This window comes from Tenrec ecaudatus, chromosome 16, assembly GCF_050624435.1.
Source record: "Tenrec ecaudatus isolate mTenEca1 chromosome 16, mTenEca1.hap1, whole genome shotgun sequence".
Taxonomy (NCBI): domain Eukaryota; kingdom Metazoa; phylum Chordata; class Mammalia; order Afrosoricida; family Tenrecidae; genus Tenrec; species Tenrec ecaudatus.
Window position 1 is genome coordinate 105,110,331 of NC_134545.1, and position 14,979 is coordinate 105,125,309.

At 51.5% G+C, this 14,979-nt stretch overlaps 1 protein-coding gene and 1 non-coding gene across 4 annotated transcripts in view; one reads left to right on the top strand and one right to left on the bottom strand.

Moving 5' to 3' along the window:
* Nucleotides 1-14,095, top strand: part of PLEKHA1 (pleckstrin homology domain containing A1) — a 49,162-nt gene extending 35,067 nt beyond the window's left edge. The window contains exons 7-13 of one of the 3 annotated variants that reach the window (XM_075535009.1): nt 3,376-3,519; nt 4,673-4,741; nt 7,506-7,570; nt 8,658-8,721; nt 10,474-10,563; nt 12,162-12,219; nt 13,481-14,095. In XM_075535009.1, coding sequence (XP_075391124.1) covers nt 3,376-3,519; nt 4,673-4,741; nt 7,506-7,570; nt 8,658-8,721; nt 10,474-10,563; nt 12,162-12,219; nt 13,481-13,743 — 753 coding nt within the window. In that variant the 3' untranslated portion in view covers nt 13,744-14,095. The remainder of the gene's footprint in view (nt 1-3,375; nt 3,520-4,672; nt 4,742-7,505; nt 7,571-8,657; nt 8,722-10,473; nt 10,564-12,161; nt 12,220-13,480) is intronic. The other 2 variants (XM_075535011.1, XM_075535010.1) reach the window with 2 other exon arrangements.
* LOC142430046 (U7 small nuclear RNA) lies at nt 1,053-1,110 on the bottom strand. Its single transcript, XR_012780531.1, has one exon. It is a non-coding gene; the product is annotated as a U7 small nuclear RNA (small nuclear RNA).
* Nucleotides 14,096-14,979: the final 884 nt, after the last annotated feature.

The window sequence follows — 14,979 nt, forward strand, 5'->3', positions numbered from 1 at the left end:
TATGGAAATTCCAGATAAACATCATTTAACACTTTTCTGTTTTCTCTGAGCCTTTTTGGGTAAGAGTCCCCCACTCACCCTGAAACAGAGAGAAGGATATGTTGTACTTTGTAAAACAGTGTCTTTTACTTCTTGAAAACACTTAGTGCCTCATCAAAAAGTAGTCATCGTCTTTCATGGATGCCATGTATTTATCCTAGTTTACAGTTCCCTTTTGTTGGGGGAGTGTTTTTTTTTGTTTGTTTTAATAAGTGTTCCTATGGTGAATATTTTCTAATTAAAACTTCAGAAACATCAATAGTCTTTTAAGAATAAATTTCTAGGTTTTGCAGAGAAGGCTTTAAAGCCATTTTCCCCCTCCTGGCTTAGAGGATCTAAACAGAATGGGAATTTGGACTTAATTCTATCCAGAAAGTATGAACTAAGTCCACTAGCAATGGAAATTTAGAAACAATTTTGGTATGAGCTCAGCTATCTTGTACTGCAAGTGAGGGAAAGGTCTGTAATGCAAATTAAGTTATTAACTGTCGAGAAACCACAGATTTCAAAATAATTCATTGCTATTGCCACTAATGGGAATTTTCATGATCTGTTGTGTGCCTTTTGCACTTCCAAGACTTGTACTTTATAAAGCTCTTACATGCAACAAATTGTTCTTATGCGCCATATTTTTCCGGACCTTTGCCAGAGCGGGGTGGTTAGTGGGAAGGAGAATGACACCCTTCGGAAAGTCTTCAAGAAATATCTATTGAACAAACAGAATCTCAGCTTCAGCAGCGCTTACATCTCCCTTAGAGCTGGGTAGAAAGAGAAGCGAGGGTGAGGTGTGAGTGTGTGCTCTCCTTCCGAGCCTGGGGCTAGCGTCTCAAGGTTCGGTTGCCGGGTGGCTGGCTAGATGCAGCTTTGGCACAGGGACAAAGCGGTTTTTCTACAGCTGTATTAAGGAATTGTAGGAGTTTGTAACTGGCTATTTTATATAGACCTAAGATTTTGTTGCGTTTTTAATTTGGGTGCAGCTCTTTGTGTGTGTGTGTGGGCGCGGCGGGGGGGGGGGGGTTCGGGGAAAACCAGAAAAACTGCCAGACAAATTCTAAAAGAGCTGTAACACTGGGTGCAGCTCTTTTCGGTAGGTCCCAGGATCTCTGAAGCAGCCCTGGTAGCATAGCGTATTCAACACTGGGTGGCTGGCCACAAGGTCAGGAGTTAGAACCCGCCCTCCGCCCTGAGGATCAGGAGGAGGCTGTCTGCTCCCATAAACCCAGGGGCAAGTCTACTCTGTCTGATGAGGGCACTCTGAGCCAGAATTGACTCAACAGCAGTGAGTTTTAAGTTGAGGATCTCTGATGGATACCTTTAAAAAAGGAGGGGGAATGCCCAAAGAAGTTTATCTCTATCCTTTTTCAAGACAGCAATATTTACTCTCTATAAAAGCACTTAGACAATACATTCGAATGTCCAGGAAATCTCGTCGACATCATGCATGCATTGAGTAAATACTGGGTGTGCAGTGCATTGAGATGATACGTTAAATGCATATTGCTCTTGACCTGTATAGCTGGAAAACAGGCTGGAAATGCCTCAGAACATGACTTGAGTACTGCGTGGGTCTGGACATTTACAGGCTCTTGACAGGGATTCTAGATGATCAGTTGTGTTGTGTGTTACAGACAGACAGGGAGCCATTGCTTCGGCGAACATAAAGACCTAGGTGGGTTTTTAAATCACTGGGCCTACACATAAATGACAACACTTTTAGCGCAGGGGACTCAGGGTCAGGTAAGACGTTTTAGACTGAACACAGAAGCAGAATCCACACATGAAAACGTTTGCTCAGTGGAAGACTGGGAAAGTGAAAGGAAAAGTTGGAGCCCGAGAAGTCTTTGCAAACCCAACAAAGGGCTTCGAACTGGAATATGTAAAGAACCCTCAAAATGCTACAGTTGAAAACAACAGCAAAGCTCTGATTAGAAAATGGGCAAAAGGCCCAAGCAGACACTTCACTGCCAAGCGGACGGCAAACATGCAGGTGGCAAATCTGCCCGCCATCAGCCACTGCTGTAGCTGCGTGTCTGAATCCAGTCCCGGCTCATAGTGGCCCTACAGAACAGAGGAGAAGTGTCCCTGTGGGTGTCCGAGGCTGGAATCTTCACGGGAGCAGAGCCCCGGGTCCCTTCTCTGCAGAGGGCTGAGGAGCTCATACTACCAGCGAGGGAAGTGCTGATTCAACCCGAGATGACACTATACCCCCACCACTACCCTCCACCCCCGTCAGAAGGCCTGACCTGAGAGAATGACCGCAGTGCTGGGCCTCTCCTACATTGCTGGAGACACGTCCAACCTCTCGGACAAGCAGTTTGGCGCTTTCTTACCAAGCTAAACGTGCAGTCACCGTGCAATCCCACATTGGCATGAAGACCCCACTGCCGTTGGCGCAAGTTCCACACACAGTGACCCTTCTGGGGCAGGGCAGAACTGTGCCCGTAGGGTTCTGAGCTCGGTCATCTCTACGGAAGCAGATTGCCAGTCTCTCCGCCCACAGGGGGGCTGCTAGGTTCACACCACTGACCTTTTGTTTCTGCCTCTGAGCATGTACCCAGCGCACCACCAGGCTCCTTCAGACTGTGTATTCCTTGGCAGCTATTCCCGGGTAGCAAAGCCTTAGACTCACAGAAATCTATACACGACTACTTATAGCAACTCTACTCCTGTTAGCCCCCAACGAGAAGCCCCTCAGAATGCTTTGTGAGAGGGAATGGAGAGACACCCCATGCTGCAGAACACGTGGCAGTAGAAAAGGGGGACGGGCTATTGATCTAAGCAACAACCTGAGGGGGGCTCTAGGGAAGGATGCGTGAGTCTGGGGTGAGCAAAGCCAGTCTCAACAGGCTCCCTACTATATGATTACGTTATATTGCCTTCTCCAAATGTGCTTAAAGAAGAAAATAGGGTAGCCTGAGACTGGGGGCGGGGGCACAGAGGAGAGCGTGAAGGAGCCCAGTGATGATAGAGCAGGTGTGCGGTGGGGTAGTGTGCAAACGAGGGAGAGCTAAGGAGGGCTTACGGTAGTCCCAGCGTCTCTTTCCTGGCTTGGATACCGCATCGATAGTTTCGCAGTTTCCCGACTGGTGGGAATTAGTTGAAGGGTATATGGAACAAACACACAGACACACGTGTCTGACTTTTGTAAAACAAGAGAAAGGAGATTTGCAGTCTAATCAGTGGTGTGAAGGTTATGATCCAGTGTGTGGGACTCACTGGGAAGGTCTTCATCTGACAGTGCATCTTCCTCATTGATTTTCAGAGTTGATAGTGGAACCCCACCAAATAGAAGCTCTCCTCGCAGCAAACCAACCAAACAAATGTGCTTCTTTTTAGAAAGAAGAAGTCAGTGACTGTGGGGACAGCGTTGACAGGAACCATCTGAAGCGGTCACAAAGCCATCTTCCTTACTTCACCCCCAAGCCCCCTCCAGACAGTGCGGTCATCAAAGCTGGGTATTGTGTGAAGCAAGGGGCAGTGGTGAGTGGCCCTACAACAACCAGTGCATATTAGCAAACTCCCAGATCAAAAAAGGCAGTTGTTTCCTTTGTTTTAGGAAAAACCCAAAGTGAAAGACCTGGGGAGGGGGCAGGGAAGACAATGGGGTGATTCATGCTGACAGCTCAGCACTCTTGTTTCTTGGGGCTGTGGGCGCCCAGTGGCCATTGCCTGATACAGTGACCTTCGTTGAAAGGACCTTTCCTAGCAGTTCAAGTGTCTTCCAGAAAGTTGTTCCTTTGATCCCTCCATCCCCAGCACTCCCACAGAGCGGGTCAGGAAAAAGAGCTCCAGTCTGGAAGTGGCAGTCTCCACTTGGGGGTGGGATGTGGCTTGTGGAAGGACCACTCAGAGCTACCAGCCCCCCCCCCCCGCGCGGGGGATGGGAGCCTAGCAACTTGATTGGGTGTTTGGCTGACCTTGCCTGAGAGTTTGGGGACCTTGCTTCTTTACCCTCCCAGGCTCTCCGCCCTCTCCTCTCCCCTCTGATGGTATTGTCACTACCTCTCCCAGCCCCTCACATCCAGAGTTTAAGGCATAAATGGGAGCACAGCATGGTGGCTGCTCACTTTCATATGACAGCGACCTCACACCTGGAGATGGTGCAGGGAGACCACGAGCACTGAAGAGCATCGCTATTCCAAAGCACCTTCCATAAACAAAAACCCTTCCTTCTGGTGGGAGCTACTTTGGAATTTCATGGGAAGATGAACTTGAGAGTTTGGGAAAAAGAAAACCCCACTGAGTAATATGATTAAAATTCATGTTTCCCAAAGTGGGTGATACTTCCCTCGCCCCCTCACCTCCCGCCGGGCGCTGGGATGACCAGGAGCACTGCACAAGCAGGTACACTCTATCCTGGATGGTGGGCTAGAGTCCCAATGCTCAAACACCTTTTGAGTGCCACGAAGCACCAAGTAGGATTTTGGTGGGTTTTTGTTTGTTTGCTGTGATGGAGCAGTGAGCCAGGTAAGTCTGGGAGCCTGTGGTCTAACCGATTAGTGCTCTGGCTGCTCACTCACGTGGAGTTTCCAGAGCGGGGGGGCCCTTGCTGACATGCTTGTGTCAGAATCGGGTGCAGGGATTGACGTGGCCACTCCCAGAAACGAGTCTCCCATCTGTTCTTCCCTGGTAGATGAAAAACTGGAAGAGGAGATACTTCCAATTGGACGAAAACACAATAGGCTACTTCAAATCTGAGCTGGTACGTTAATGGGGCCTAAGTGCTGCTCTGGAAACACCTGCGGGGGGGGGGGGGAGGATAGGAGTGGGGGGCTCACTGTGATGGATGCTCTCTATTGCTTCATTTTCATTCTGGGTTGGTGAGGGAAGGACACTCCTGTTTACCTTGCTGGGATGCTTTTGGTTGATGGTATTTTTGTTGCCTTGCCGAAAGGCCCTGTCTTTGAAGAGGCATTCCCTTTGAAGCAGTTCAGCCTAGCAGCTCCCCCAGTCTGCCGGTTTCCTCCCCAGGAGCCGCTGAGAGAGCATGTGCTCCCACAGTCCGCAGGGCACCCTCTCTGCGTCTACCCGCTCTTCCCTGCCTACTCCACACAGACGCTTAACTTGCTTTTTGGTCATCTCTGAAGGTCGAATCAATGGTAGAAATTGCCTCTTCCCCCGGTTTGAGTAATATCCTGCCACAGATGGTTGGACTTGTAGGAAGCAGTTCCACCTGTACAGCTCCTGTGGTAGCTTATCCAGGTGTGGTGCCCGCCTGCGGGAAGTCCTGAGGGAGTGTCAGACTCACCCTAGTGAGAGAGAGAGCGCACAACTCAAAGTCACAGGCCTTCGACCTTCCCCAGAGTCCACAGAGGGTGGCAGTCAGGGAAGCATGAGGCCATGAGAAAAGAGGGCTGGCATTGAATGCTGTTTGTGGGTCTGCGACATGCCGCTCTGGGGCAGTGACCCTCCCGATTCTGACCCCCTAAGAGCATGGCTGTGGGGAGAGGGTCCCCATGAGAGCACTCAGGGTAATGGGTCCCAGGTGGGCACGGCACCCTGAGCTGGCCTGGGGAAAAAACCAGTCTCCAGAAAGTATTTTAACCAGGGGGCAAGCTGGCGATTGTCTCGAAGGTGGAAGGGAATGAATATCGAGGACCGGCATGTCTGGTTGAAGAATGAGCGATAGAGAAAGAGTTTGTTTTGGAGCCATTTAAGAGGGCTCTGCCACATATAAAAAGAGGTTCCCCGTTCTTCAAAGTCAGAGAACTCAGAAGTGCCATCCAGGTCTCACCCCGTGGCAGTACTTTTGATGGTCAGACTCTGCTCTCAGATACTGCCAGGGGCATGCACGTGGGTGGAACCTTTGGGCGGGGCGTGTTGGGCAAGCTCTGGCAGAGCTGTGTGTGCAGCTGTTCTGTACTTCATCGCTCCCACAGCTCGAAGCCCCTCTGAGGTTCAGTTCCAACCACAGGAAAACAGCAAGGCATCGCAGCAAGTTGCAGACACCAAATTGCAAGTCACTGAGATGCCCACTCATCGAAGAGTGGCCGCTGCCTGTGCGGTGTGAAACGAACAAGCAGACAGGACAAGATGAGCTGAGAACGTCTAGCCGTGCCAGGAAGTAAAGAAGTGGCCCCACGGATATCGTGCGGGGACATGTCAGGAGGGCACACCAGTCAGCTGGAAGGAGCTCCTACTGGCCAGACTGGGGACAATTTGAGCCAAAAAATAGATGAGTAAGGACCGCCCTACAGCGTAGCCCACAGAATAAAGCGTCCTGAGTGTGCCCAGGGAGCAGGACAAGCCTTTCCTCAGAGGGAAAGCTGGCACATAGAGCGTTTTGGAAAACAGGCTGCGAAGGATGAAACAGCTCCTCGTACTATTTTGGTAATTCGTCTGTCATCGGAAGTGAGTCCAAAACGGGATTTTAAGAATCTTGAAAACAAAGACGTGTGGTTAAAATGGAAGTTACCGACATGGTTTGCTGTGTGGTTGACACCCCGATCGCGTGCTGCCGTCAGACAGTGGGTCCCGGGGATGGTGTCTCCCAGACGATGCCAGGCAAAGGTTCTGCTAGTTGTCTTCGTGTCTACTTTTGTGACCTGAAGGTCAGCAGTTTGAAACCACCAGCCACCCTGCGGGAGAAAGACGAGGCTTTCCACTTCTGTCACGATGTGCAGTCTCTGAAACCCACAGGGGCAGTTCTGCCCTGCCCTGTAGGGTCACTGTGAGTCGGACTCAACTCAGTGCCAGTGCGTCTGGGTTAGTTTGTGACCTCATCCGGCAGGACAACGGAGCATGCCTAAACGTGCCCTCGCTGCTCTTAGATGTTTTCTGCTGCACATAGTGGAGGGCCGCGGAGGTGTGCATATGGAAAGCCTAGCCGATGTCCCAGCACCCCAGAGGCATGCCATAAAGCGAGGTTTGTTGATACGACGCCTGTACCCACGGGAAAGTGAAGTCCAAAGCATGAGAAATGTGCATAGAAGATGACCCCGTCCGCTGCCTCGTGTCTCAGAGAAGCACCACACTCGCTGGGCCCTAGGAGAACCTGAGAGAGTGCCTCTTAATACGCAGTCCTGTCGTGGAAAGACCCCCAGGGGGCACCTGTGAGTGAAAGGAGAAGGTTCACACCCCACCCAGGCCAGGCAGTCTGCTCTTGAGACAAGAGACAAGTCCAGTTTCCAAAACACAGTGAGGCAGCTCAGCCCTGACACGTGGGGTCATGATGAGTTGAAACAGACTCAGCTGGCCCCTAGGCACAGTTAGGAAGGCCAGGAGTGTGTGGATAGGGGTTATCTGCCAGTTTCCTTGTTTTGGACACAATTCTGTGTGCTTTATAGTGTTTGAGCCTTTCTGAGGCAGAGTGGTTTGCAAAGGTAGTTTTATATTGTGGCTGTGCTTCAAGAAAGAAGCCTAACTGTCCAGAGATCTCCAGGTAAGCCCTTCACAGACTAGCTAGCTAACCTTGAAGGGACAGCTCGCCCAGAAGGTCACGTCTCCGTTTGCTTTCTCTTGGGCAGGAGAAGGAGCCTCTCCGAGTCATCCCTCTCAAAGAGGTCCATAAGGTCCAGGAATGTAAGCACAGGTAAGAGCCACCCGACTTGGTGTGGGGCCCAGCGTACTTGGTGGGCCTCCCTTTGATTAACGTGCTCACAGGGTCCGTCTCCAATATCCGTTCCCCTTTTATAGCTAGCTGTATCTACTTGAATTTTCCAAAATGTCTCATGAAGAGCATTTAATTTTTTTGTATTTGCAAACTTACAATTAAGAAACAGAGTCTTTGGCTTACTAATGCAAGGGTGGGGCTAATATTATCAGCTTATCATTTTTGCCATCAGATAAAACCACATGGTTCTAGTCATTCAATCTTGCTGTAAAGTCGCGCTTTGCAAGAGATTATGAGTTTGTGCCAGCCTTTCCTGGACCGCTCCCTTCAGAGTTGAAGCCTTGGACGTCACAGTTGGCTCTGTGAGCCCGCTCTTTCAGCATGTCACGCTGTGTGCTACAGAGCCCATGCACGACAGAGCCCAAACCCTGCCCGCCCCCACAGCCTCTGTTGTGTTTGAGCCCATGTCGCTGGTGGGCTGCTTCTTCACTGTCCTGCTTTGCCAAGCTCGATGTCCTCCTTAGTCCTTCCCAGTAACGTCCACAATACGGGAGTTGGCGGATGTCTCGCCCTCCTCAAACCTACGGAGCATCCTGGCCGTACTTCCTCTACGACCGATTTGTCCGTTCTCCGGGCAGTCTGTGGCATAGCCAGGATCTCTGTGCCCCCACCATAGTCCAAATGCACCAGTCCTTCTGTGGTCTTCCTTGTTTGCTGTCCAGCGTTCCTGTGCATTTGAGTGACTGAGAAGGCCCAGGCCAGGTGCCACTTTGTCCCCGGGGGGACTTCTTTGCTCTTGAGCACTTTGTGGTAGATTTGCCCAGTGAGTCATGCACATTGTCTGCTCTCTCGGAGGCTGCTGCTGTGGGTGTTCATACCCATACCACAGACCTCTATCGTTTAATGCAAAAACTCAACAGTAACTTGATACATGTAGAAAGTGGGTCTTGTTAGACCGGCATGCTACCTTTAATATTGATTTTCTTATTACCACATCCCTGGTAAATAAGTCAAGCCATCAACCGACTGCTACTTAAGTACAACTGGATAATTTTTTTGTTAACAGTGACATAATGATGAGGGACAACCTCTTTGAGATTGTGACGACGTCTCGGACTTTTTATGTGCAGGTGAGATCGTTATTAATCCACTTACATGTGAATGTGAACCTAATAAGCTTGTTAATTGTGAGGCTAAAAGAGTGAACAACTGCCCTTCGGCAGCTGAATGGAAGATTGTCTAAGGCAGGCGGTGGGCGCACTTAGGCTGAGGCCTGGGCGTTCTTGGCTCGTAGTGTGGGAGCTAGAACCCACAGTACTTGGAAGACAAATGCTTTGGACACTCGGGTTCTGAGGATGTGCCCTCGAGTTGGGGGTGATGTTTGCACCTACTTTCGCTGCCCTGTCTTATCATGACATGAGTCATTTTTTAACAAGAGGGCCTCAGACCCTGTGAGAGGAGGGCGCGGTGGATCTCGTGCCTCCCTGGCGGTGGGCACCCCTGTGTCCAAGGTTACACGGACTTTGTGGTTAGCACATTGAGAAGCCTTTTAAACGACGTTGGTATTTTGTTTTTCAACTGCTACGGATGCTCACCATAAAACATTGAGGAAATAGAGAAAGAGGTGAGTCCTCAATCATACATTCAGGCAATGACTCTTGCCTTTTTTAAAAAAAGTGTTTTTGTTAAGGCACGTTGGATAGTGCCCTTGCCCTTCTGAGAACCCTGTTGTGTCTCATGCTTCTGCTGCCGTGGCCACTTTTTCTGCCGCATTAGACGCCCTCTGCACCCAGCTCATGGTGGGCCTGCCTGCCCGCTGTGAAGCAGCATCTCCCGTGCTGTCCTGACCACCCCCTCACTTGTTCTCATAGATTTACTGGGATACATAAGCTGATGGTCAGTATCCCTGTACATAAATTTGCCTACATTTCTTACTTGATTGGGAACATTTTAAGACAGACAGGGCCCTTTTAAAAGCTCTTTATGTTGCCACATTGCCATCTACAATCACGTTCCTTATTAGTAAGGAATGAAAGTCTACTCTTTGTCTTGGCCTGTGTGGAGTACTTTCCCCTTAAAAGCAAAAGCAAACCTCCGTTGATCTCATTGGTTACAAAACATGCCCTCATGTCCTTAACCTTTTTAGGCAGCGAGATTCTAGAATGCAGAAATAAGCCGCGGTTTGCACATCCCTGCGAGGGCCTTGTTTACTGTGATGGATGCGAAAGTCGGGAGCCAGGTCCATGTTGTCAAGGAAATATAGCCATTTGGAATGTGACTACGAACCTTTCCTCGGGGTTCCGGGTGCTGCTGGAAGCTGCTTCCAGAGCGATGCAGAGTATGATTCAGAAAGGCTTCCCAAGGCCACTGCTTTGGAGCGCCTCTCCCAGCAGAGCGGGGGAGGGAGGCAGCATGAGAGTTGCTCCCTTTGACTTCTCCCCGCCGCCCCCTTCTGTCCCTGTGCAATATTCACAGCGGGAGCTGGGTGATGTGCCCAATCCTGAGAGGTCAATGTCCCAGTTTTTCTCTCTGTGATGGCTCCCTAACGGGGCCTGGCCTTAACCAGCCATTTCTTAAACCTGTTGGCAGCCATGACTTACAACGATTCTTTTTGGTGACACGGTGAATTATTAACTGGAGCCCTACTGGCATAGTGGGTAGGAATTGGGCAGCTGCTAGCCTCATGGTCAGCAGTTTGAAACCACCAGGGGCTGTGGGGGAGAAGAACGAGGCTTTCTTCTCCAAGAGTTACAGTCTAGGAAAGCCCAGCTCACTGGATGGCAATGAGTTTGGTACATTACCAGAATGTCTGCACTGAGTTAATGGACATGAAGCTGCCCATGGGGACAAGCTGACTGATGAGCCCTCCTCCCTGCCCTCAGGCTGACAGCCCCGAGGAGATGCACAGTTGGATCAAAGCCGTCTCCGGTGCCATCGTCGCGCAGAGGGGACCCGGCCGGTCAGCGTCTTCTGTATGTGTCCTGCTCTCCGGGGTGCTATGTCCTGGCCTCCCCACCACCACCACCCTGGAGTTACTCTCCTGCCTCCCCCTAAATCCTCCTCGTTTCTCTCTCTGTTGTGATGTATTTGCATGTTGACTTTCCTGTTGATTGGACTGGCAAAAAATAATGTGTTCCTAATGTAATGCTTCCGTGTAGTGTCCTGTACACTGAACTCTCTGTGCATTGTGCTGTCTTAGATGCACACGCAGGGCAACCAAAGAATGGGCGTCTGTCTCCCCGCTCTGTGTCGGGCACCCATCCCCGGCGCTGTGTCCCAGTTGGGTCATCACTCGACAGATGCGTGGTCTGCTCTGGGGCTTGCACGTGGCAGCACGGGACTCACTGCACCGCACACGTGCGTCAAGAGCCCGGGTGCCTCACTGCTGCCTCAGAGTTCAGGCCTTTTTGTTTGTTCGTTTGTGTTTAAGGTGGGGACTTAGTAGTACCCTCTGCCCATGTAGTTCCTCCGGTTTGGCATCAGAATTTCCCCTTTGGGGGCCTTCTGCCTCGTTTTCCAGCAGGGGGAGCTGCAAACCTGCCATAATTACCTTTGGGGTAGCATGATGATGCACTTGAACTGAAACATTTCATTTAGAGAATGTAAGAGCAATGCGGGATTGGTTTTTGCTTTAAGATGTACAGGTACATCACAGAATGTGGCGTGGGTTTGCAGCGCTTTGGTCACTGGTCTCGGGTCTCAAAACAGAGGTGAATTCTTCCTGGGAAAGCAAAATGTTTACAGTTGTGTAAAATGCAAGTATGTGTCATTTCATGTCCACTCCATTCAGGCAGTGTCTGACTGCATCCCATGGTCCCATGGGCTTTTAAAAAACATTTTTATTTCCCCCTAATAGTTTTCCAAGCCCCGAGCCCAGACTCTGGGAGCCTGGGTCCACAGGTGAGGCAGAGGACATGGCTCAGGACACAGGCTCTCGTACTTTGTCTGGTGGGCAGCCTGTGGGGCTACTGGGCCCAGGCTGCTCCTGCTGCTCAGATGAGCGGTATAATATGTAGGACTGGGTGGCTTCCACTCTGCCCCTCCTGCTTTCCCTTTCCACTGCTTCCAGCACCCACTCCTCTGCCCTCCACTGGCGTCGGTGACGAGGATGCTAGAAACAGGCTCAAGTAGGGTTACAGCAGGGCGTTTGTACCACGTCCAGTTCACTCAGGGCCCATGCCGGACACCTGCCCTCACAGCACTTGTCTGCGCAGTGCGGCCTGTTGTGTAGCCTGGCGGCGGCGCCTGTCCCTTTCCCCGGTGGGACAGCCAGGAGGTAGAACCCTGCTTGTCCCAGTCACTGTCCTGTCCGCTCAGACGACCCGAGAAGTCCCTCTCGCAGGTGGTCACTGTGGAACCGCCTATGTTTCTTGTGACCTTGGCCAGCAGTCAAGTATGAGACTCTGCAGAAACGGTGTCTGTTGGGAAGCGGGCCTGCTGGAGAAGGGTGTGCGTTCCGTGCTTTGTGGTGGGGCAAACTGGGCTACCGGGCAAGACTGTCTGCAAACCTGCTCTCTCCTCCTCTCCCCAGTCCAGGTGAACCTAATCTTAGCTTTGCCCTGTGTTCCAGATGCGGCAGGCCAGGCGGCTGTCGAACCCTTGTATACAGAGGTACACCTCCAGAACGGGTGAATGCAGCACACACGTGGGCGCTCACGCAAACGTGCCTTCTCACTCCCTACTCACCCCGACCCCATCAAGTTGAGTTAACCCAGCTGCGCCTCGCAGTTGTCATAACTGACCTTGTCGACACTAACTCAGCCTTTCTCATAACAGCCTTCAGGTTGGATATGTGTGTTTTAAACAAGAGAGCGCGAGAGACAGGAAGGAAAGCTTCCCAAATCAAAAAAGTCATTCCATATCTCCTCAAACTCTCGAAGCCAGTTGGCCAAATTGCCAGTTTCACGTTGTTGTGTGCTATATATTTCGCAGGTGTTAAAAATATATATAAGAACAACTGAAGTGCACCTTTGCTCTAGCATTATGTGCCAACTCATGCATGCCCGTGCGTAGGATACGCTGTGGTGGGCATGGCACGTTAAATCCCAGGTGTTTGCAGCCGCCTAATGGGACTTGACCGTGCTTGGATACTTTGTAGCTTTCTATATTTGGAGCAACGCAGTGTGGTGTGGTCAGTCCACAGCGCTGACTAGTGGAGAGTGGAAGTATTTCAGGACGCCCCTCGGGAGTGAGCCAGTCGAATTCCTCTCGCAACTGGGTGTTCTCCGCTAATCTTTCTCTCCCTTGGTTTTGAAAACCATGACCAGGGTGCCCCCTGTTGCCTTTGAAGTCTTGAGCCGTAAGTGTGTAACTATTCAAGACAAAATCAGTTGAACTCAACTAGAAAGGAAAAGATGCTGCTGCTGCTCATTGAGATTCGGGGAGTCAGGGACATTTGTCCGGCTCCTGTTGAAGCCTGTCCCTTCATGCCTGTTAGGGAGCACCACTCTTGCGTCCTGCGTTTCATTGTGTAGACTCTGGGACCACCCCTGGTGCTGACTGAGGTTGACCCCTCACTTACACATACTCTCAGCAGGCAGGTAGCCGCCCCGTCTGACACAGCCGGATTGCCACTGGAGCACGGGACCTCCGCCTCGGCCTCGGCCGCCGGCCCGTGAGCGTGCCATGCCGTCCCCCGGCTGCTGCATGCAGCCCGGTTCCCTCGGTGGAAATGGTTGCTGGCTGTCACTGCTTTAACCTCACCCCTAAAACTGCCTCGCTTCTGGCAAGAGCTTGCATACTGACGCCACCTGCCCGCTTCCGCTTCGCCCGCGCGCGTGTGTGTATGTGTGTGTGTATGAGGTGTTTTTCAGAGAATAAAATCTCACACTGAATTACTAACCTGGCCGCTAACGGATGCCCCGTGTTGACCATCTCCCCTCTTTACAGGAGCATTCTGCCTGCCCCGCAGACCCCAGACCTGGCCCCCGGCCCGCCGCAGCCCCCTCACATTCCGCGGCCACTCGCAGCAGCTCTCTGGTCTCAAGCTTTGCCCTGGAGAAGCGAGGATTTTACGACTCTCTTGCCAAGGTCAAGTCAGGGAACTTCAAGATCCAGACTCTCTCTCCAAGAGAACCAGCTTCCAAAGTGACCGAGCCGGCCCTGCCGGGCGGCCCTCAGGAAAAGAACGGCGGCCCAGTGGACTTGGATGATGCCAGCCTTCCTGTCAGTGATGTGTGACGCCGCCGCCGGGAGCCTGCGCCTCCTCTCTCTGTCCCCTCGCCTCTCGCCAAAGATGACACCGGCTGGAGTGGCTTCGACCACCCAGCCCCGCACCGTCTCTGAGACGCACTCTACATAAGCCGGTGCAGAAAAGCCCTGCTGTCCGAACCTCTGTGTGCACCCATTCGGTGACAGACTGTGTGCGTGCGTGTGTCTGTGTGTGTGTGAGACAGAGGGAGCGCACTAGGTGTTGTGTTTGTTTTTGTTTGTTTTGTTTTTCCTGCCAAATTTGACAGTTTAAATGGTTTAACAACTCCAAACATTAAAACTGCTTATTAATTATTTGGGTCATTTTTAAAATGCTGCTGGCGTGCCCTTCTAAGTGTGGGGTGTCCCCACAGTCTGCCGTTCGGCGGCGTTGGATGGGATTTTGCCAGACAGACATACCCACGCTCACGCACGCTGTCTGTGGTGCCGCCTGATTTATACTAGAGCAGTGGTTCTCAGCCTTCCTCAGGCCGCGACCCTTTCACACAGTTCATGTGGTGGGGACCCCCAACCATAAAGTTATTTTTGTTGCTACTTCATCAGTCATTTTGCTACTGTGATGAATCGGGTGACCTCTGAGAAAGGGTTTTTTGACCCTCAAAGGGGTCATGACCCACAGGTTGAGAACCACTATACTAGAGTGTGGACTCTTTTTTTTTTTTAAACTTATAACTCATTTGGATGCCCCGGAGCTTAAGGTGAATGGCCTTTGCTGCAGAGGATGTATTGGTCCATCCATGGTTTCTATGGGGGGCAACGGGGAGGAGCCTGATTCCAGCCCTTCCAGCTCAGGCCTGGAGGTGACAGCGGCTCTTGACCGAGCGCCATCCCTGCTGCTGGATTCAGTGGAAGCTGTTCTTTGCCATTTGGGAGGAGGTCTAGTTTTCTTATCACAGTTTTGTAGTAAGTCCTTCGTGTTTGGATCAGGGAGCGACCTTGAGTTTATAAGTAAGCCATCCCTGGGAACTGCCCTTCCAGGTGCACACGGCCTCCACGCCCCATCACTAAAGCTTTGCTCATGTGCCCATGTCTCCTGACTCATCACTGGCTGTCGGGGCAGAGGGTGTGAACAGGAACTCATGCCCTCCAAGCGGGCATACAGAGAAACGGGAAGAAAGCCTCGTGGGTCAGCGAGCGCAGATGCCCAGCTCCACTCCCTGCGCAGGGGTAGTCAGGGG